Source organism: Sciurus carolinensis, chromosome 2, assembly GCF_902686445.1.
Source record: "Sciurus carolinensis chromosome 2, mSciCar1.2, whole genome shotgun sequence".
NCBI classification, from domain to species: Eukaryota; Metazoa; Chordata; class Mammalia; order Rodentia; family Sciuridae; genus Sciurus; species Sciurus carolinensis.
Window position 1 is genome coordinate 77,280,474 of NC_062214.1, and position 24,041 is coordinate 77,304,514.

At 39.0% G+C, this 24,041-nt stretch overlaps 1 protein-coding gene across 1 annotated transcript; it reads left to right on the forward strand.

Moving 5' to 3' along the window:
* The first annotated feature begins 723 nt into the window (after nucleotides 1-723).
* Bcl2a1 (BCL2 related protein A1) lies at nucleotides 724-12,437 on the forward strand. The gene is made up of 2 exons (XM_047535807.1): nucleotides 724-1,296; nucleotides 12,181-12,437. The coding sequence occupies exons 1-2, from the start codon at nucleotides 745-747 to the stop codon at nucleotides 12,286-12,288; spliced, it is 660 nt and encodes a 219-aa protein (XP_047391763.1). The 5' UTR covers nucleotides 724-744; the 3' UTR covers nucleotides 12,289-12,437.
* The last annotated feature ends 11,604 nt before the right edge of the window (nucleotides 12,438-24,041 follow it).

A 24,041-nucleotide genomic window follows, 5' to 3' on the forward strand; every position in this document is an offset into this window, starting at 1 on the left:
GAGCTGCTCAACAAGACAAAAGTATAAAAGTTCTAATTAAGGTTACATACACATGGAGATCTTCACAAGAGAATGAAGTCTGAAGAAATAGTCAAAGCACCTTGCATTTATACTTTTATACAAAGAAAAATAAATTTTTGAAGGAATGACAGGACAAATGGGTATGTACACTAGGACATAAATTGTAGGGATGTTACTAAGAGATATTTAGGGGTGGGTGGGGATGTAGTGGAAAATACTTTAATGAGTTTGTTTATTCAGGTTCACTGCAGCCTCAATTACCAGTCTCTGGTGGTCAAACCTATTTTCTGGCCTTGGTGTGGAGGGACATCCCTCCTGAAAGAATCTTTATGGCTTCTTGCATGTGGGGAAAGAAGCCAAATAACCCTTTCTGAAGTTTTAGTTCCTTAAGGGATTTCAGGCTGAAATAACAAGCCAATTTGGCATATTGTGAGATGACACATCTTCCACTCCTTCAATACCTATGAATGGAATTTCTGGGTGTTTTGGTAATCCTTCAGTTAACTTTTTGAGGAACTATCAAACCTTTCACAGGAGCTGTACCAATCTCCACTCCTGAGAGCAATGTACCAGGATCCACATCCTCACACTTGAGACTTTTTAAACTGAATCACAGGATGAGGAAGTGGCCTCTCTGAAACATTTTCCTCTTTCACATTTGAACTTTCTCTTTCACATGCAGCCTACGCGCACGAAAGTGACTAGGAGGAAGGATACTATACCATGATGCAAACAGAAATTCCACCAGCCTCCAGATATCATGTGTCACACCTCTGCCAAGCTCTGAACATTTGCTTCAGCTGGCCTCCAGGCCTCCAGGCGAACCTGCTCCAGACTGCTTTGCACCAGCGGAAGATGAATGACTGTGAGTTCGGCTACATCCACATGCTGGCTCAGGACTACCTGCAGCATGTCCTGCAGGTACCACAACAAGGGTCAAGTACCAGCAAAACGTCCAGAGTGTTACAAAATGTGGCTTTCTCAGTCCAAAGAGAAGTTGAAAATAATCTGAAACCATACTTGGACAATTTTGATGTGGTGTCTGTAGATACTGCCAGAACAATATTCAATCAAGTGATGGAAAAGGAATTTGAAGATGGCATCATGAACTGGGGAAGGATTGTGACCATATTTGCATTTGGAGGAGTTCTGATCAAGAAACTTTTGCGAGAGCGCATTGCCCCTACTGTGGATTCTGAGGAGGAGATCTCTTACTTTGTGGCTGAGTTCATTATGAATAATGCAGGAGAATGGATAAGGCAAAACGGAGGCTGGGTATGTGTGATGGAAATTTTTTCATTGTTTTTACTATGAAATAGGAATTCAGAGTTTCCTTGCTAATTAAAGCCACTATCACCAAACACCACTTAAGAATTTAATTTTCTTGCATAGTTTGTTTTAGAAAAGTTTTTAATTAAAAAAAAAAAAAAAAAGAACACCTTTCTCGCTCATTTACAATGAGTCCTAGAACTTTATGGCTAGAAAATCCTTACAGTTTTTATTCTGAACAGCATGAATTACAGTAATGAGGTTTGGGGACCGATAAAGCAGCTTTCTAATACATCTTCAGAACCAACAGCACAGGCACTCCAGCACTTACTTTTTGTTAGTGCTATCACAACAATGTAGAATTAGTACAGAGACACTTGGTATTAGATGCTGTCATATGTAGGTATTTATTATGTTGAAAAAGATAAGTGAATATTTTTGCAAGTTAAGTACTTATAAATTATTTTTTTAAGTTTTCTAATATAAGAATTATGGGCTGTTAAAGAGAACCATTATTTAAGATTTTTAAAATAAAAATTCACATTATTATCAGGACTTCAAAAAGCCAAGAATGTGTAGACATGCCTATATCCATAGGAAATACCTAGTACTTTTTTTTTTTTTTTTCTAGAGATAGGGTTTTGCTATTTTGCCCAGGCTGACCTCAAACTCCTTGGACTCAAGCAGTTGTCCTGCCTGGTCCTCCCAAGTAGCTGGAACCACAGGCATGGCTCACCTTGCCTGGCTAACAGATTGCTGTTGTTGTTTGATGGTGGGGATTAAACCCAGAGCCTTCCACAGGCTAATCACATACCCTACCACTGAGTTATACCTCAGCTCCATAGTACTTCCTTGTCAAAAAAAAAAAAAAAAAAAAGGTGTGTGTGTGTGAAAATTCTATATGGTACTTAATTTGCAACTTATTAAACTTATTGTTTTTCAACCAAGACTATAATAGGATTTATTTATTTATTGGTTGGTACTGGGGATTGAACCCAGGGGCACTTTACCACTGAGCTATATCACCAGCCTTCTTTATTTTTTATTTCAAGACAGTTCTTGCTAAATTGCTGACAATGGCCTTGTACTTGCTAACCTCCTGCCTCCTGAGTCATGGGGATTATGGGCCTGTGCCATTCTGTTCTGCTAAAATAGTATTTTTAAGAGTACTCTATATATTCTTTTTATTGTAAACAAATGGGATACATGTTGTTTCTCTGTCTGTACATGGCGTAAAGGCATACCATTTGTGTAATCATAAATTTACATAGGGTAAAGTTGTTTGATTCATTCTGCCATTTTTTCCCTTCCCCCCCCTTCCACCCCTCCCCTCCCTCTATACAGTCCTTCCTTCCTCCATTCCTGCCCCCCTCCCTAAACCCGACTCCAACCCCAACACTAACCCTTCCCACCCCCCATTATGTGTCATCATCCACTTATTAGCGATATCATTCTTCCTTTGGTTTTTTGAGATTGGCTTATCTCACTTAGCATGATATTCTCCAGTTTCATCCATTTGCCTGCAAACGCCATAATTTTATCATTCTTTATGGCTGAGTAATATTCCATTGTATATATATATATATATATACCACATTTTCTTTATCCATTCATCAATTGAAGGACATCTAGGTTGGTTCCACAATCTGGCTATTGTGAACTGAGCAGCTATGAACATTGATGTGGCTGTATCTCTGTAATATGCTGATTTTAAGTCCTTTGGGTATAGGCCAAGGAGTGGGATAGCTGGGTCAAATGGTGGTTCCATTCCAAGTTTTCTAAGGAATCTCCACACTGCTTTCCAGAGTGGCTGCACTAATTTGCAGCCCCACCAGCAATGTAAGAGTGTACCTTTCTCCCCACATCCTCGCCAACACCTGTTGTTGCTTGTATTCTTGATAATCGCCATTCTAATTGGGGTGATATGGAATCTTAGGGTGGTTTTGATTTGCATTTCTCTTATTACTAGAGATGTTGAACATTTTTTCATGTATCTGTTGATTGCTTGTATATCTTCTTCTGTGAAGTGTCTATTCATTTCTTTAGCCCATTTGTCAATTGGATTATTTACATTCTTGGTGTAGAGTTTTTGAGTTCTTTATAGATTCTGGAGATTAGTGCTCTATCTGAAGTATGATTGGCAAAGATTTTCTCCCACTCTGTAGGCTCTTTCTTCGCATTGCTGATAGTTTCCTTTGCTGAGAGAAAACTTTTTAGTTTGAATCTATCCCAGTTATTAATTCTTGCTTTTATTTCTTGTGCTATGGGAGTCCTGTTGAGGAAGTCTGGTCCTAAGCCGACATGTTGAAGCTCTGGACCTACTTTTTCTTGTATAAGATGCAAGGTCTCTGGTCTGATTCCGAGATCCTTAATCCATTTTGAGTTTAGTGTCATGCATGGTGAGAGATATGGGTTTAGTTTCATTCTGTTGCATATGGATTTCCAATTCTCCCAGCACCATTTGTTGAAGAGGCTATCTTTTCTCCATTGCATATTTTTGGCCCCTTTGTCTAGTATGAGAAAATTATATTTATTTGGGTTTGTGTCCGTGTCCTCTGTACCATTGATCCACCTTTCTATTTTGGTACCAATACCATGCCGTTTTTGTTACTATTGCTTTGTAGTAGAGTTGAAGATCTGGTATTGCGATACCCCCTGCTTCACTCTTTCTGCTATATATTCTTTTTTGTGGTGCTAGGGATTGAACCCAGGGCCTTGTGCATGCGAGGCAAGCACTCTACCAACTGAGCTATCTCCCCAGCCCCTAAGAGTACTTCATATATTCTGTTGTATATAAATGCTATTGAAGAGTTGGCTGTGTCTAGTTGATGAAAATTTAGGTTATTTCCAGAGCTGTTTACCACAAATGATGCTTTACTGAATAATCTTTATGCGTACCTGCCCTCAGGCATGTGTGTGTTTTCTAGGGTAGATGTTCCTTACAGAGTTCTGGGCTGTGGTACATGTCTATTGTTTAATCTACTGGATCCTTGCCCTCCAAAAGTGGTTCTGGCAAGTTATACTCCCATCAGGAGCTTGTTAGAGTACCCAACATTTCCCTCCATACCAGGGGACGAATATTACATTGTAGCAATCTGTCTTAATTTTTCCAATTCATTGGGTTAAAAAATATATTTTTTTAAACATTCCTTGTTTTAACTTTTGTTTTCTTGATTATTAGTAGGGCTAAGCATCTTTTCATTTTGAGCATCTTTTCATATGTTTACTAACAATTTCTAATTCTTATTTAGGAATTTGTTTATAACCTTTGTCTATTTTTCTGTTATTTTATCTTTTTCTAACTGATCTATAGGAACTCTTTGAATATGCTGAATACAATTTATTTTTATATTGACAGATATCTTCTAGTTTGTTGTCTTCAGTCATTATAGATATTTAAAAGTTTGATGCAGGCCAGGCATGGTGGCACATGCCTGTAATCCCAGTGACTCAGGAAGCTGAGGTGACTCAGGAGACTGAGGCAGGAGGATCACAAGTTCAAGGCCAACCTCAACAACTAAGTGAGGCTCTAAGCAATTTAGCAAGATCCTGTCTCAAAATAAAAAATAAAAAGGGCTCAGGATGTAATCCAGTGGTAAAGAACTTCTGGGTTTAATTCTCCAGTATAAAAAAAAAAGCTTGATACAATCCAATTGATAAATATTTTACTTGGTGCCATTTCCATTCTAAGGTCTTCTTGCCTAAGGATGGGTCTTATTGCAACCAGTCTTCTTTCTCACTCATCTTCTTCTTCCTGGAACTCTTCTTACTAACTCAGCCTGACTTGGGCTGGGTGAAGCATGTGAGATGCTTAGCTATGTTTTCTTCTGGTTGACTGTGGGAAGCTATACTGAAATGCTCAGCAAAATTTTAGCTGCACTATGGAGCTTTCAAATGATGGCAACTGTTCTCTAGCACAGAGGCCACATATGAGCCTGCAAGCTTTCTGTAGCCTTTGACTGTATTCCCAGTGCTTAGCATACTACTGGGAACACATGGTTAATTGCTGTTACTTAGAAATTTACTTCTTCACAATGAATTTTATGAGTTCCTGGAACTTGTAGTGAATGAGGGTGTGAAATGGTTCCTTAGAATTTCTAGAAATGTACCTATCTTTTGGGGGGTATGGGGTAAGCAAAAATATAGCAGAAGAAACAAACCTCCCTGAATGGAGATATAAATGCACATACCTGCCTGCAAACATACTCATCCTTCATAACATCCCGCACAGGTTCTCAGCTCTTCGCTTTTACACCCGAGTAGCGTAGGTTGTGTATGTGATTGATAAACTTGCTAAGAGATTTTTTCAAAGCAATCTCAATACTGTGTTCCCAGTTCCCAGGAGACATTCATTCTGTTAATGACAGACAGTACTCTTTTGAGTTAGTCATACAGGCATGGAAAACTGGTACTCTTTTCATAGCACTGTCGAACGATTAAATGAATGAATTTACTCTTGAGTGATTCATTTCATGGGAAATGTACCATCACATGCTTACCATTAGTCAAGTCAGGTGGCCCATAAAAAGAGGGAAAAGGCATTTCACAATTTTATCAAGCAAGCACTAACTTCTCTCTTTTTTCCCGTCTGAGAAAAACTCAAAAAAACACTGATCACAAAAGAGATAATCTAATTTCATTTAAAGTATATACAGAGACTTTATGAAAACTTCTGGATCAAAAATGTGGTGTGGGACTGGGCATAGTGATGCATGCCTGTAATCCCAGTGGCTCAGGAGGCTGAAGCAGGAGGATCTCAAGTTCAAAGCAAGTCTTAGCCACTTAGCAAGATCCTAAGCAACTTAGTGAGACCCTGTCTCAAAATAAAAAAGGCTGGAGATGTGGTTAAGTGCCCCTGGAACAACCAAAAAAAAAAAAAAAAAGTTGTATGGGAGCACAGCACACATATAAGAGCATAACTCTGATTCAGCAGATTTGGGTTCATTCTAGCCACTGGTGCTTACTGTGTCACTTGAACAAGTTATGTGACTTCCCTAAATCTTGTTTTCTCAACTGTGAAACCAGGAGGATATTGCAGCCTATCTTCTGGACTGATGTAAGACTCAAATCATTTAATGCAAAGCATCAAGGACAATGCTTGCAAATGAAAACCCAATATAAGACACGAGTTACTCTTATTATCAGTAGTAATATTACCTACCTTCCATGGAAAGAATTTGATTAAATGTATTTAGTTTCCATAAGTTATATGATCAACTACAATTAGTTGTTAACCACTATGTAAAACAGATGCAATAAAGGGAAAAAGTAAGGCCAGTATCAATAAGGGACTCATAATCTCATTCCTTATTGTCTTTTTAAAAAATCAGTTTGACCTACTTTCTTTTCTTTCTTTCTTCCTTCCTTCTTTACCTCCTTCCTTCTTTCCTCCTTCCTTCCTTCCTTCCCCTCTTCTTTCCTTCCTTCTTTCCTTTGTTTCATCTCTCTTTTTCTTCCACTTCCACATTTACTATTATGTTCCGTCCCCTCTGCTAATTTGAAGTGCTGAAAATGGATAGGCTCTCACAAGATCTGTTAAAAGAGTCAGGGTTATTTTTTAGCTGTCTTCAGCATTTAGATCCCTGGTACTAGCGATTTGAGAGGTTGAGGCAGGAGGATTGCAAGTTCAAGGTCAACCTCGGCAACTTCAGCGAGGCCCTAAGCAATTTACTGAGTTCCTACCTCAAAATTGAAAATAAAAAGGGCTGGGGATGTAGCTCAGTTGTTAAGTAACCCTGGGTTCAATCCCCAGTAGAAAAAAAAAAAAAAAGAGGTTCCCCCCCCCCCCGCCTTGTTCATGTGTGGCACTGGGATTAAACCTGAGATCTTGTGCAAGCAGGCAAACACTTTACCACCGACCTACATCTCCTGCCAAAGGATGGTTCTTAGAAGTCATTAGAATGTATTTTAGCAGACCAGGACAGCCCTAGGAATTCAGGGCTAGGCTGGTTAACCTAGAAAGATCCTGTCTCAAGAAAGGTGTGTTTGAGCAGCAACTTCTGTCTGGCCCCTTGGATTACCCTTTCCTATTGAACCAGGCAACTTTCCTACCTTCACTCCCTTCAATGGGGCACTCTTCTATGTCTGTCTGTGCTGCTGGAGTGGAAAGAATTCTCAGCCTGTAGCTCCATGTAGGAAGAATCATGTCTACTTAATGCTTAGCACAGGGCCGATTGCATAGAAAGTACCCAAAAACGTTTGTCGATGGAATGATTCAGTGACCTACTATTGGAACTGGAGATCTGAATCCCAATTTTCTTCCCTTACTAGAGGTATAAACTTGAGTAGTAGTAAACTGAAGTACCTTGAGATTCATCTTCCTTATATAATGTGTATCATAATAAAGTATGATATACTATAATATAGTAATATATTATACACACAATATATTATGAAGACAATACTTACCTTGGAAGGAAAAGTAAAGGACTAGAAAACATTTCAGTAAAAGTGTTTGGTGAACTGTCAACTATGAGGGTTATATGATAAAGTCTAAGATGTTTAGATATATAATTTTTGAAACTAAATACCCAAAGGAAGCCCCTTTAAAGTAGAGATGTACACAGTTGGTGCTTTCCAAGTAATCAGAATATTAAAGCTTGGGTTATAAGAGTTAAGCTAGGAGTTTCCCTCTCCTTCTCTTCCTTCTCCTTCCTTCCTTCCTTCTTTCTTCCCTCCCTCCCTCCCTACTCTCTCTCTTGCTCTCATTAATGGTCGCGTCAACTTGAGGCCAAATGAATGGGTAGAATGGGCATACAGAGAAATGTAGATGATTGCCTAAGTGGTCAGTTGGCATTTCTAGAAAGTATAAAGATCTAAGAGTGAGACAATCTTAAATATTGGTATATATCATTGGATTAATTCAATCTTGGGGTCAAATATTTTTATTTCTTTTGAATTTCAACTTGAGAGTTTGAAATTATTTAATGAAAAATAAGGTGAAATCTTATTGAAGTCATACAGAAATGCATGATATTGACACAGGGGTTAGAGGAAAAATCTTCCTGTAGGTCCTTCTGGAGAACTCTCTAACTTTGGGAGTTAGCCTTGACTTCTTTCCCTCAGACCCCATATCCAATCCATCAGCAAATACTGTCCATCCAGGGCCTCAAGGCTACCTTCCTCTCTCACTTGACTCCGTCAGTAGGCTCCTAGCAATCTCCCTGCTTCCATCCTTTCCCTGCTAAGATCTGTTGTGTGAATAGCAGCCTGAGAGATATTTTAAAACTTGAATTAATCATGTCCTGACCTAAGTAAAACCCTCCAAGATGCCCCTTCACCTTGGGAACAAAAACACAAAGTCTTGACCCCCAAACTCAAAGACCTACACCATCTAACCTTTGACCACTCCCCAAATTCCATTTTCTATGAATCCCTTTTGAGCTGTTGTAGCTCCAGCATCCTTGGATAAGCTCAGCACATCTTCCCTCAAGGCCTTTGCACTTGCTATTGCCTCTTCCTAAAGTAATTTCCTCCCAGATGTTTGCATGTTTCCCTTCTTCCCTTCCCTTCATCTTCCCTTCTTCCCTCTGCTCCAAGGCTGCCTCTTGAGAAAAGTCTTCAGTGTTCACTCCATCTAAGGTAGTACCCCAGCCACTCTCTGTCCCCATGCCTTACTTTGTTTCCTTCCTGACAGTTTTCACAGCTGTACTCAACATTACATATTTATTTCCTTGTCTGCTTATTGTCCATCTCTGTGGTGAGAATTTAAGCTTAGGGAGGGCAGGGATCCTGCATATTTTGTTCACTCCTGTTTCACATGCTTCAAATAGTACCTGGGGTGCAGTCAGTGTTCGGTAAATATTTCTTAAATGAATACAGGAGCAAATAATCTCTAGAGAAGTGGGAATAATATTATGGTATTCTATTATAGTGTTTGCCTATAGACTTGAAAAAGTCTGAGGTTCTGATTTTCTTCACATTATTGATATAATGCGTTTTGTAGTCTGCTTTCTGCTGCTATAACAGAATATCACAGACAGAGTAAATTATAAAGAAATTTATTTGGGGAAGCTGGGAACTACCAAATAGACTATATCCAATGAGGGCCTCTTTGCTGTACTGTAATATAGTGGAAGGTATCACATGGATAGGGAGAGACAAAGGGAAAAGAAAAGGAAGCTGAACTCCTCCCTTTGATAATTTTACATGCTTCTTCAGTCATAGCCCTAACAGATAGTGCTGTGTCCCCATGACCTAATCAACTCTTCAACCTTGATCTTAAGATCACACAATGGCAATGAAAATTCAACGGGTTTTGAAGGGGACCTTCAAACTCTAGTAACCCAATGTATTATTTTATGCTTTAGGTTTTCTTAAAACTAGAGTAGCTCAATTTAACAAACTATCACTATTCCCAGAAATATTCCCTGGACATTCCTTGTTTAGTAGGATTATACCAAATCCTTATTTATATATTTCTTTTTATATAATGGTCTTAAGATACACATTGCATCATTAAAGGAAATATTTTTGAAGAGAATATGTTTAAAAACACATTTTGAAGGGGAAAAAGTCACTCCCACTAGTATCATAAATCTACATGTGGATATGCTATTATATGTAATTATCATTAAGGTATACATAACAGTTTCTTTATATTATAAACAATTTCAACATTGTCTCACATACTCCAAGTTAACATTTCTAATGTCTATAGAATATTTCACTAATTTAATATGAGATGATTTACTTAACCATTCCCAATTGTTAGATATTTGGGTTTTTTTCCAGCAGTTTTTCCCTCTTAGAAATAATAATTTGATAGTGAACTTGGGTATGTTTACTTCTCCCCTCCCCCAAGTATTTTAGACAATTGTCTAATGATAAATTTCTAACAGTGGACTGACTGATTCATAAGATATGAACATCACATTACTCATGCCTATTGGAATACATATTGCTTTCCAAAAGGATTATACCAATGGAACAATGTCAGCATTGGGTGGTATTATTAAAAAATAATTTGTTTCATAGGCTGAAAACAAAGCCAGTTTATAGGTCTAAAAAACATTAAGATTGTAGTAAAATGTCAATTTTTTTAATTGCTAGTAATATCAAACTTTCCCCCATAGATTTGTTAATGACTTATGTTTGATGACTTTCTGTGTTATTGGAATAAACTCTTTCATAGTAAACATAAATATTTTTCAATCTGTTGTTCTTTTAAATTAGTTTTTCATAGTTTAAAAATTGATTTCATCCTGGGGCTTGGGTTGTGACTCAGTGGTAGAGTGCTTGCCTAGCATGCATGAGGCACTGGGTTCAAGATCCTCAGCACCACATAAAAATAAATAAAATAAAGGTATTGTGCCCATCTACAACTTAAAAAAAACTTTTAAAAATGGTTTTATCTTCATATAGTTAAATTTATCCATTTTTCCTCTGTTCATTCTGTTGCTTTAGAAGTTCAATACACATAAAACGAGACATGTTAACTGCCCCATTAAATAGACAACCATCATTGTTATAGTGAAAAATCATTTTAAAGGGGATTGTTAACACTTGCCAAAAGTGTGGTTTTCTAATTTCAAAACATGGGGAATTCTAAAAAGGGAGCAATGAAATGTCTACATATCTAGAATGTATGGGAAAATATGAGTGTGTAATGGTGGGAGGGAAAGAGGAAGAGGAAAGGGAGGAGCAGTTTCTTCATGCCCTGTGTTAGGGCATGTGCCTCAGAGCATGAGACTATCCTTAGCACACAGGCAGAGCTGGCTTCCTTAGGCAGTCCTTCAGATGGAAAATCCCGTCTGGTGTCTATCCGCTCTGCCATCAATCTCACAAAGATGACTCCAGGGCATTGCAGGACTCGCCAGTCTCTTCTGGCTATCAAAGAAATATGTTTGGCTCAATTTTTAGTATTAGTCATGCCAGGCTATGAAGTACCTTGGAGGCATTTGAAACCCCAGATTCTGGAACTTGCAAAATGTAGGGCAAATGTTTGCTAGGTGAACCTTTCAAAAAATTATTTTAACAATTTTCTAATCCTTTTGGTACTTGTTTGGAAATGCAGGGAGTGGAAAGAAGTGAAATATTTGAATTCCAATCCAGGTCCAGGGACTACAGAGTTGGGTTATCTTAGACAGATTACATTTTTCTGGGCATCAGTTTTCTCATTTGTTAAAATAAGAGAGGGCATAAGCTGGAAGTAATTTTCAGTGAGGATGTTTTATAATTATAGCTCATAAATTAACTGAATACAGTATTCAGTTCATACTTTTTTTTTTGAAAAACGATGTCTGGTCTCAAAGAGAATGAATTGCAATAGAAATAGTCATCAATCTTTTCATAGACTCAAAAGCATTGGGTTAATTTAGATTTACTATGAGTCCTCATAATTCTCAATATGAGAGTGTATAAATACATATTTCAATGCTGGGCAATTGAAAGGGAAAGAAAAAAGAAAACAACAGAATTTGTTTCTTCTAGAACCGTGCTTGCTGTGCTGACTTGCGCAGTACTTGTGGCTACTGAATAATTACAATGCAATTGGTCTGAATTAAGGTGAAAGGACTTTAAATATTTACTATGAAAAAATGTCATTTATGATTTTATACTGTTTACATTTTGAAGTAATATTTTGAATATATTAAATTCATAAAATATACCTTAAAATTATATTTACCTATTTATTTTTATTTTTTCACATGTGACTGCAAAATCATTAAAACTACAAAATTTAAAAACACAGCTGAGGCTATATTTCTATTGGATGATCCCACTTGAACGGGTTCTAGAATTGGAGATAGAGAATAATGACGGAGTACAAATAGCTAAAAGTACAGAGAGGAGTAACTATTTGCATTATTTAAATAAAATTTCTTTGCTTCTTTTTTTAACTTAGTCTCTGCTGATTTTAAAAATGTTACATGTTTTATTCTCTCCTAGGAAAATGGCTTTGTAAAGAAGTTTGAACCTAAATCGGGCTGGCTGACTTTTCTGGGAATTACAGGGCAGATCTGTGAGATGCTGTCTCTCCTGAAGCAATACTATTGACCAAAAAGACACTGACTGTTTCAAGAACTGTTGTCAACACGTGCTACTTCTGCTTTTAAACAAACAACTTTGATGATGTAACTTGACTTTCCAGAGTTAAGGACCCTTTGTCCTCATTTTAATGAATAAATTGTATGTATTTTTCTCTATATGTGATTTGTGTCTTAATTCTTTAAGCTGCCTGGGACAAACAGAAGGGCACAGCCCAACACAGGAGACAGGTATTGAAGTAAAGGATGATGATGGGGAAGAAGGTGTCTTTTCTGCCCCATGGCAGGCTCTTTCTTAGGGTACATCTGTCATCCTAATTTGTTCTCTGGGTCCCCAGGCTGGACAGCACAGAGGCCCACCTCCCTCCTGGGCTCATGACTCCTGGGTCCCCAGTGCACCTTCTCCACTGCTTCCAGTTCCAGTCTTCACCCTCTGGTCTGTCATTTGGGGCTCAGAACATGATACCGCAAAGTGAAGTCCTCAGAAGCACAGTTTCTCTCTGACTTTCTCCTTTCCTCCCATATTTCTCCCTTCTTTCTCTTCTTAGGCCAGACATGAAAACTAGAATTCACCTTCCTCAAGGCAGGTCGTAAGAACCAGGACCCCTCCCACAAATGTCAGCCATGAAACCCAAAAGTAGTATTCTAACTTTTCCCCACATTTTGGTAAAATAATAAACTAGGGAAATGTAGAAGGGCATAGGGCAGCCAGGGCAAAATGCCAAGGGAGGAGGTCGGGGACAGGGCCAGAACGAAAGAGCATGCAGAGTCTTCTCATGAGGTCAACTTCCTGGTTGATGAAAGTGCTCATCCAGGGGACACAAGTGGGGTATCCAACAGACAGACACTTCCATACTCATGGTCCTAAGCCAGGGGACCCAATAGATAAACTAAAGCAGATGCACCAATCAATAAGAGTGAGGAAAGCATGGACAGGGGAAGAGATAAGGAAAGGAGGAAATTCCAGAGAACGTGAAAAGAGCAGGCCAAAACTACCCTACCCATTCCTGGCTCCAGGGCCCCTTCTCTTCAGAGAAGTCTATCTGGGTTGCTTTTGCAGTAAACCTGCTGTTTGCTTGCTATCTCTGTGTCCTGTCCTTCAGTTCTTTGCTGAACAGAGACAATGAAGCCAGTCACCCTAGATGGTTACATAAAGAAATTCTCTGACTTGTCTGATTGTAAGTCTTAAGGCCTTAATTCCAGATAGGCTCCTGCCCTGTAACTGGAAGGAAGGACACTATCCAGAGAGGTCAAGAAGAATCTGAACAGACAGGCCTGACTGCCCACCCACAAGGTCACACTCTTGTTGGATCTGATCTGTATGCAACTGTGCACACATGAAGCATGAAAATGAACAGCTCACCCTGAGTCTTTGGGTCTTCAACCTAAAGGTTCTCATGTCATGTAAAACTATCATCAAATACATTTGTTATCTTTTCCTCTCGTCAGCCTATCTTTTTTTTGATAGGAGTTTTGGTCATGATCCTTCCTGATAGGCAGCAAATGATCCCCACCTCTTTTCCCCTACAGCAGGAAACTCTGGGATGGTTTGTACAAAAACAATTAGATAAATGATTCAGTGCTGAGCCATTGTGAAACTTGTGTATTTTTTTCTTGCAAAATTCACAAATTAAAAAACTTTTTTGTTCGTTAGAATCTGTGCTTGATTTTTTTTTTTTTTTCAAGAATACCAGTGGGGGGTGAGGTTGTAGCTCAGTGGTAGAGTGCTTGCCTAGCACACATTAGGCACTGGGTTTAATCCTTATCACCACGTTAAAAAAAAAAAAAATAATAAAATAAATGTTAAAAACAAAAATAAAAGAATACCAGTGATTACTTGTATTCTAATTTTTAAGCCAGCAAAACTGATTACAATATGGCAACTCTCTATCTTGTTCTAGAGCAGCCCACCCCAATCTTTACTCCTTAGGGCTTGCATTACATTTCCTAGGAAGTTGTTGGTAGATCTAATAAAGAAATAAGATCCCTTCTCTCCCAAGCTTCAAGGGGAATTTCAGTTAATGCTTTACTCACGAGGTGTGTGATTCCTAACAGCGGAGACAGTGGGGACGAGGTCACTAGGGGCAAGTCAGTAGGGAAATGTTTGTGGCCACAGTAACTTTGGCTTACTTATGAAATCTGAGACACAGCTACTTATGCCACCTGGGGCTTGTGTCTACTGAGGGCAGGGTAAGATTCCACATTTTCTTTTACGTCTTCTGTCAAGGGCCTCACCCACTCCTGAAACTGCTGCTGTTTGTTTTAATTCACTTTTGTATTAATGAGAGCTATGTGGTGGGAATGAACAGCCAGGAATGCATATAACAGGAAGTACGTATACTACTACCTGGAATATACTTACATGAGAAGTTCCCAAATCTGACTTTTACACCACAATTACCTCTTTAGCAATGTGACGTTGGGAAATCAGTGACCTTTTCTGGTTTGGTCTGTGATCTTGTAAACTACACCTCACTGTGTGTTTGTTTATTAAATTAACTTTTTTGGAAAAATGGTTTTATGAACCTCACTTCTTACCTCATTGCATACACAAAAATTAAATTGAAACAGATCATAGACCTAAATGTTTGTTAAAACTATACAACTTTTAGAAGAAAATGTAGGAGAAAATCTTCTCAGTCTTGGAGTAGGCAGAGATTATTTAGAACACAAAGAACCTCAACCGAATTCTAAATGGGTAATTTAGAAGTCATTGAAATTTAAATATTCTACTTTTAGCCAGGTGAGGTGGCACATGCTTATAGTCCTAGTACTGGGGGTGCTGAGGTGGAAGGCTCTCTCAGACCCAGAGTTCTAGGCTAACTTGGGCAACCTAGTGAGATGATTCTCTTTTAAAACAAACAAACAAAAACAAGACTGAAACAATAACAGGCAAAACCAAAACATTTAACTCTGAAAATGACACCATTAGGAACCGAAATGGGGCCAAATATGGTGGCAAAAGCCTTTACTCCCAGACACTTGGGAGGTTAAGGCAGGAGGATGACCAGACTGGGTAACTAAGTGAGATCCTGTATCAAAATAAAAAAATAAAAAGAACTGGGGATGCATCTCAGTGGTAAAGTGCCCCTGAGTTCAGTCCCATGTACCAAAGGGGCGGGGGTACAGGAAAGAAACTCAAATGGGGCATCTGAATTTTATCTTAATAAAGCTGTAAAAAAACAGAAAACAGAAAACCTCTCAAAAGCAAGCCACAGAAGAGGAGATAATATATATCACATTCATCTCTAAGGACTTGTATCCAGAATATCTACAATGATCTTACAACTCAATAACAAGATGACCATCAACCTAATTTTAAAAATGAGCAAAAGATTTGGACACTTCACAAAAGCAGATATACAAATGACTAATGAACATGGAAAAGATGCCTAATGCCATTAGCCATTAAGGGAAGCAAACTAAAACCATAATGAAAGTTGGGTTTGGTGGCATGATGGTGTGGTCCTAGTTACTTAGGAGACTGAGGCAAGAGGTTCACTTGAACCCAGGAATTAGAGACCAGCCTGGGCAAAATGGCGAATCTTACTTATCTCAAAACAACAAAACAAAACCAAAATTACCACAACTTGAGACCACTGCATACCCTCCAGTATGGCTAAAATGAAATAGACTAACAACCATCTTTGGGGAAATGTGAGCAACTGAAATTTTCATAGACTATGGTAACAATGTAAAATTGTACAACTACTTTGGAAAACAGGTTGACAATTTCATAATTTCATGTAAAGTAAAGCATACACTTACTCTAGGATCCAGAACTTCCACTTCTTATACAAGTCATAGCAGCTTTAGTCATAATAGCCCAAACTAGAAGTAATCTAAATATTTATAAACAGGTGAGTAGATAAAGCAATTTCAGAATCCCCATTAAATAGATTTTTTAAGCAATAAAAAGGAAAATTATTGATACACGCAATGGAATTATAAATCTCAAAACATGTTGAACAAAAAAGTCAGGCACCACATAATACACAGCGTATTAGTTCATTCACAAGAAACTCTAGGAAAGGCAAATCTAATACACACTGGCAGAGAGTAGATCAGTTGTTGGTTGGGCTGGGGTAGGGAGTTAACTGGGAGAGGACTTTTCTGAGGGATAAAATGGTCTACATCTGGTGGTAGTTCCACAGGTGTATAATTTGTCAAAATTCATAGAGATGTACACTTACAACTGGTGCATTTTATTGTAGATAAGAAATGTCTCGAAGCTGGGCGTGGTGGCACACACCTGTAATCCCAGTGGCTTGGGAGGCTGAGGCAGGAGGATCATCAGTTCAAAGCTAACCTCAGAAACAGCAAGACTCTAACCACTCAGTGAGACCCTGTCTCTAAATAAAATACAAAAAAGGGATGGGAATGTGGCCCAGTGGTTAAGAGAGCCTGATTCACTCCCCAGTACCAAAAGAAAAAAAAAAAAAAAAAAATAGAAAAGAAAAGAAAAGAAATGTCTCTATGAAGTTGATTTAGAAAAGAGTATTTGTTTTTGTGGAAAATAATCAACACTCATCATCCAAAATGTAAACAATAAGGAAAAGTACAATAGAAAAATCACTGAATATTGAAGTGAAATGCTATTAATGGCCCAGAGTAATATCATGAAATATTATTATTTTTGTCTTATCATTCAAAAGGACCGTGTCATAGTAAATCAAAGCCCTACTAACACTCTGGTAGCTCCCCTCTCCCCCATGGTGTGGTCCCTATTTTAATTGTCTCTCTTCCCTTCAATTCTGTCTTCCTTTTTGGTCTGTCTCTACTGCAGCGCTCTTAGGCTGCTTTCGACCTTTGACCACTGACTTTTGCCATGATTGCCTCTGTCTGGATTGCTTTCCTGCCTCCTCGCCTGGTTAATGTCTGCTTGTCCTTCAGATTTCAGTCCACAGGTCGCTTCTTCAAGAGTGCCTTCCCTGTTGAGTTTCAATTCTCCTTGACCCTATTTCAATCCCACTGTTACAGTTGTATGATTTTTTAACTCAGTTTATCTGTTTCTCCAACGGCCAGTTCTACGTGACTACTTTGATTTACTGTTTTATCTCAGAGTCTAGTTCAGAACCTGGCAAGAGTTCAATAAATACGTGCTTAAAAATATATAAAAATAAAAATCAATTGGTTTCAGAAAAGGTAACACATGAGGTTGGGGTGAGTTGGAAAATTATGTTCTCGGCAATAGTATGAAAGAGAGTAATGTCTGTTTACTGGTTGTTTTTCATGTGCTGGGAACTTTATTTTATTGTTTTGGTGCTGGGGTTTGATGAACTTGGACAGAATTCAATTAAGAAAAAAATTATTAAAATTACAAGTGAATAAGTCTTTACAAATCTAACCCCGACCTTCCTTTACACATGCTAAGAAACTTTAAATAGTAATATCCTTTAATCTTTTTCCCTACCCAGTAGTGGGAATATAACTCAGGGCCACATGCATGCTAGGCAAGCACTTTACCACTGAGCTACATTCATGACCCCTTCTATTTTATTCTGAGACAGAGTCAGGCTGGTTTCGAACTTTGCAATCCTCCTGACTCATCTTCCCAATTAGCTGAGATTATAGGCGTGTGCTACCATGCCCGTCTAAACTCTTAATCTTCATGACAGTCATTCGAAGTAGATAACATCCCCCATTTTACTGTTGGAAAAACAGGCTTAAAACAAGTAAGAAACTTGCCCAAGGTCATAGAGTTGGGTGAGTGTGTCATAGGTGGCTTTGGGCCTCAGGAAGGATTCCAAAGTCCCTGCTGATCCTGGCTCCCTGGGCCTCTTCCTGTTGCTCTACTTCTTCTGATCTCATGGCGCTGCCTGGTCACTCTCTGACTTCCCCACCCTTTCACAAGTCAACACTGCATGAAGGCCAGCTGTGTGTAACTGCCTTCCTTGCCAGCGGGGAGGACCTTGGATGGCCAGGTGGGTGTCCCCACACTCACTCGTCATCACTCCCCCAACTTGGTATGTGTGTGTGTGTGTGTCTCCCTATAGGATCACCCCCAACTTGGACTGACTGCCACTATTTTAGATCCAGAAACTTTTTGCAAAGGGTGCAAAGTTGCTGACAGGGAAATGTTGCTTTGTAACTTTCCACAAAATGTGAAAATAAAACAAGCTCTTTCTCATTGGTGGTTCTCTGTGGCTCTTTCTGCTGGAAGATGCTATTAGGGTCACATCATCTGGAAAGGGAAGGGCTAAATCATTTTTCCATGGTGTCCGTGGGTTCATCTGCTTTAAGACCACAGGCAGCAATTTCAAGAGAGCTGACTGAGTGCAGGGCTATGATTTATCACCTTAGCAGAGTAAATTAATCCATCTCGCATGAGATCCAAATGCATGAGCAGTGTTCCTTTAAACTGTTTAAAAATAGAAGGTGGGTAACCTTCTATTCTAAAAATAGAAGGTGTTGTTTGAGCAACAGAATAATGTACATATAGAGTTTAGTGTTATAAACATTACCAACACAATTATTTTGACACATTTTCATTGTCATTGAGCTTGCTTTCTATTTTATTAACAAATTCCATATATTCTCTCCACCGTATGTAGTTACTTACTCTGCATCTATATTTTCCTTTCTTGATGCTACTGTGAATCAGTTGTTCTAGGGCCAACCTCTACATTTGGGTATTAGACCTCATTCCTTATTTCCTCTGAGTGACAGCCCTTCAGTCTCACTCTTCTGCATCACACAATTTCCCTTCTCTACCACGACAATCCTGTTAATGTGATTTCTCTCATGGTAAAAACAAACAGGACAAAAGAAGACCAAACAAAGGTCAGGCAGGGCGGCAAGTGTCTGTAGTCTCAGCTACTCAGGAGGCTGAGGTGGATCACTTGAGCCCACAAGTTGGAGACCAGTCTGGGCAACATAGTGAGACCCTGTCTCAAGACAAACAAGCAACCAAAAAACTAACAACAACAACAACAACAAAACAAGACAAAACAAAGTACACAATTTCTCAGCAGCAACCCCAGTTTTCTATTTCTCTTCATAGAAAAACTGCTCAGTGGTAGAGAACCTGCCTAGCACACAAATGTCCCGGGTTCAATTCCCAGTACCTCACTCAGTCAGAATGGCAATTAACAAGAATACAAGTAACAAGAGATGTTGGTGAGGATGTGGAGAAAAGGGTACAATCATACATTGCTGGTGGGACTGCACATTGGTGCAATCACTATGGAAAGCAGCATGGAAATTCCTCAAAAAACTAGGCATGGACCACCATTTGATGCAATTGTCCCACTCCTTTCTATATATTCAAAGGATTTAAAAATCAGCATATTGCAGCAACATAGCCACAACAATGTTTATAGCAGCACATTCACAATAGCTAAGCTTTGAGACCATCAACAGATGAATGGATAAAGAAAATGTAGTTTATATGCAGAATGGAATATTTCTCAGCCATGAAGGATAATGACTTTATGACATTTACTCGTAAATGGATGGATCTGGAGACTACCAAGGTAAGTAAGCCAATCCCAAAAGACCAAAGGTTAAATGCTCTTTCTAATGCTTACCCAAAATAAGAGGGCGAGGATGAGGGAAGAACAGAAATTCCCTGGATCAGAAAAGGGGAATGAAAGGAAGCAGGGGTATGTAAACAGGAAAGACAGCAGAATGAATCTGATATAACTTTCCTATGTACATGTGTGAATACACAACAGTGATCACACTGTGAATCTCAACATTGTGTACATCCACAAGACTGGGATCTTAACTAGAAGATACATTCCATGTTTGCATAAATGTGTTAAAATAGACTCTACTGTCATGTGTAACTAAAAAGAGCAAATAAAAAAAGTTCCAGTATCACTAAACAAAAAACAAACCGAGAAAAGTCATCTATACTTGCTCTAATTCCTCTCCTCTCATTGTCTCATGAACACTTTACATTCAGACTTTATTCCTACACCAAGTTCAAGGATGAATTCTCAGTCCTCCAAGTCCTTGACATATGCCATTTTATGCAGTGGATGACTATCTTTTTATACATATTTTATTCAACTTTGGGGACCCAACTCTCTTGGTTCTTGCCTTATCTTACTGGTCACTCTGTGTCTCCTCAGGTGAATCTGCCTAAGCTGAACTCCTTAAATCTAAATAGTGTAGTGCTCTGGCTAATACTTGGCTCCTTTTCCTTATCTATACTCTTGTTCTAGATATTTCATTCAGCACCATGATCTTAAGGATCAATCATATGCTTATGATCTCCAAATTCTTATCTCCAGCCAAGACCTTCCTTTGAACTCCAAACTGAGATATCCAACTGTTAACCTGATGTTTCTGTATTCGGACCATTAGCAAGCATATCAAATCCACTATGACCAAAACATAGTGATTTTCATCAATTCCCACTTCAAACATATAACCCCTGAATCCCTCACCATCCTAGTTGATAGGACCTCCATTTTTCCCATCTACTGAAAGTGGAAACCCTTTAAACACTTGATCTTTTCTTTGTTTCCCTATACACATTCAACCCATCAGCAAATGGTTCTCTCACCAAAATATATCCAGTATTCAACTGTTACTATCTTTACTATTGCCATCCTGATGTGAGCTACCCAAAATCTGTTGTACAGGTTTTGTGGTGACCTCCTCTTCTTCCTTCTTCCTTTGACTCTATACAGTTCATTCCCATTCATGCAGTCAGAAGGAACCTCTAAAATATAAGACCATACTGACACCAGGGATTGAACCCAGGGCCTTGTGCATGCTAGACAAGTGCTCTATCAATCAACTATACCCTTATTCAACTGAACATTGTTACATGAACCATTCACAGTAGCCATGGTCACCCAGAAAAACAATACCTCCAGAATGTAATAGAGGTATCTGACCCATAGCACTATTTCTCTATCACTCTGGCATTTCTTCCTTTAAAGAGCCCTCGGACTTCTCTGCTTGCCTTTTTACTGTGTCCTTTTGCTTTCCACCTTGTTAATATCCAACCAGCTGCTGGAACCAGACACATTTTTCTGGGTCATCCAAGAATATTCCTTTCATTCATTCCCTTGATTCAACCAAAAATTGATGGAATCCTGGCAATTTTACTTCTTAATATCTCTTAATCTACCCATTTGCCTACTTCTCCTTAACTCTTTTGTTAGTCTAAGCCTTTGTTATTACCATTGTTTCCTGCCTGCATCACTGTGAGACTTTTTCCTGGTGTATCACACCCATTTTTAGCCCCCTCTGATAACATTCAGATTAATAAGCTTAAAATCATTCAACGATTTTCCGTTATTCTTAGGAACTCAAATTCTCCCCCAAAATTGTGTCATCCTCCCCCCACCACTAGAGCATGTTGGACTTAACGACATCCTTCCAAAGAAAAGAGTATAGAAAGGGGAAGCAAAGTGATTCCACAGTGGAGAAACCTGGTGAACCTACTCTGGTCAAGTGCTTAAGGTTAACACAACCAGTACTAAGATGTATTGGTAGCACCCTGCTGTAACACATGATGAAAAGGACATTTAATCTCTGTGCTATTGTTCCTCCAAACCCCAGCCCCGAGGAAAACATCAGACAAACACAAATTGAGAGACATTCTACAGAATACCTGACTTAGACTTCTCAAAACTGCCAAGATGAATATCATGCTAAGTGATATAAGCCAAACCCAAAAAATCAAATGTTTTCTCCAATAAGGGGATGCTAATCCATAATGGGGGGATAGGGAATAGGTGGAGAAGAATGAAGGAATTTTGGATTGTGCAGAGAGGAATGAGGGGAGGGGCAGGGTGTGGGATGGGAAGGACGGTGGAATGAGATGGACGTTATTACCCTATATACATGGTTACACTATAGGTGTGACTCTGCACCATGTTCAGCCAGAGGAAGAAGTTGTGCTCCATTTGTGTACAATGTGTCAAAATGCATTCTGCTGTCATGTATAACTAGTTAGAACAAATAAAAAAACCCCTGCCAAGATAATAAAAAACAAGGAAAGCCTGAGAAATTATCACATTCCAGAGTTGTCATGGAGACATGACAACTAAACACAGTGTGAGATCCTGGATCAAAAAAGAGACATCAGTGGAAAAACTAGTGAGATCTGGATCAAATCTAGAGTTTTAGTCAATAGTAACATACCACAGTTGGATTCTCAGTGTGACAATGTCCAATGGTAATGAAGGATGTTAACATTAAGAGAAACTGGGTAAGGGGTATATGAAATCTCTGTATTACCTTTGCAATATTTGTGTGACCCCAAAATTATTCAAAATAAAGTTTAGTAAAAAACAAGTTCATGCTGGATGTTGTGGCATAAGCCTGTAATCCAGTAGTTTGGGAGGCTGAGGCAGAAGGATCACAGGTTCGAAGTCAGCCTTAGCATCTTAGTGAGGCTCTAAGTAACTTAGTGAGACCCTGTCTCAAAATAAAAAAAAAATAATAAAAAGGGCTGGGGATGTGGTTCAGTAGTTAAGTGCCCTTGAATTCAATCCCTTGTATCGAAAAAACAAAACAAAACAAAACAAAAACACACAAACTCATGTCATCTGGACACTGATTTTTCAGTCTCATCTCTTGCCTGTCTCCTCCCTGCTCTTTGTTGATTAGCCATTCTGGCTATCTTTGAATTCCTCTAAAATGTCATGCTTAGGACCTTTGTACATACAGTTGTTTCTTTCTGAAAAATCTCCAGTATTCCCTTCCTCTCCTATCTTCACTCACCCTCTCACCTAGTGAATACTCACTCAGCCTTAAGATTTCAGTTGAAAAGTTCCTTCCTTGAGATGGGGGTGGGGGGACAATGGGGTCCACCAGGAAAACTAGTGGTCTGTTGAAATGGAGAGAACACTAACTGTTTTAGGGCTTCTATTTCTGTATGCAAATTGGTACTTGCTGTATACATATGTGAGCCATGGTAGTGTTTCTCAAATTTTAATATGGATACAAATCACTTAAGGCTTTTGTTAAATACTGATCTGGACTCAGTCAATCTAGGGAGGGTCTGAGACACTGCATGTCTAACAATCTTTCAGGTGGCACTGATGCTGCTGGTACATGGACCACAGTCAAGGAGCAAGTATTGGTAAACAAATTCTATTTTGGATATAGGTTTCTAAATGTAAGGATGGTCCAGACGGGATATACATGAATTCAGGGCTTGTTTAGCCTTTGATGATAGGAACTCTGTCTTTTCATCTTCTCCCTCTGCCAACGTGCCCTGTCTCCATGCACTTAACTTTCACATAGTTTATTTAAGTGAAGGTAAATTAATTGGTGACACCTCATGGTAGTGGGTTATTGACTTTCCCTGGTGACCCTAGTTTTTCTTTTAAATTTCTAGGATGGCTACTACAATTCCCTTGCTTGACCTTGAAGTGTTATACAGTAAGTACTCCAGCTATAGTTCTGTCAGTGAAGAGAAAAATGGGCTTCCTTTTCTTGACCTGGACTTTCACCAGCAGCTTGGGATTTTATTGGGCTAGTCAATTGCTCTCCTGCCTGGTTGGCTCAGAACACAGGCTTCACTGACTGACTAAACAGATGTCTGCCAAATACCCATTCGATCCCAGGCCCTGTTCTGAGAACTGAAACAGAGAATTATAAAACACAGTCCCAGTTGCATTCTCTACTGGGAGAACAACAGCAGAGTTGATGAAACTCTTCTGTGACAAGAGGGGAGGTAGTTGGGTGCTGCCGTTGGAGATCTTGGGTTAGGATCTGATTACTTCCATGTGGTAGCTAAGCGAGGAGGGCCAGCTGCAGAACCTGGTTAGCACTGGCACTGGGGAGGGCAGA

Excerpts from the sequence above, each read along its gene's own strand:
- Bcl2a1 (XM_047535807.1), top strand. The coding sequence starts at position 745 with ATGATGCAAACAGAAATTCCACCAGCCTCCAGATATCATGTGTCACAC. Across the intron at positions 1,297-12,180 it reads TAAGGCAAAACGGAGGCTGG|GAAAATGGCTTTGTAAAGAA; the intron begins GTATGTGTGATG and ends ATTCTCTCCTAG.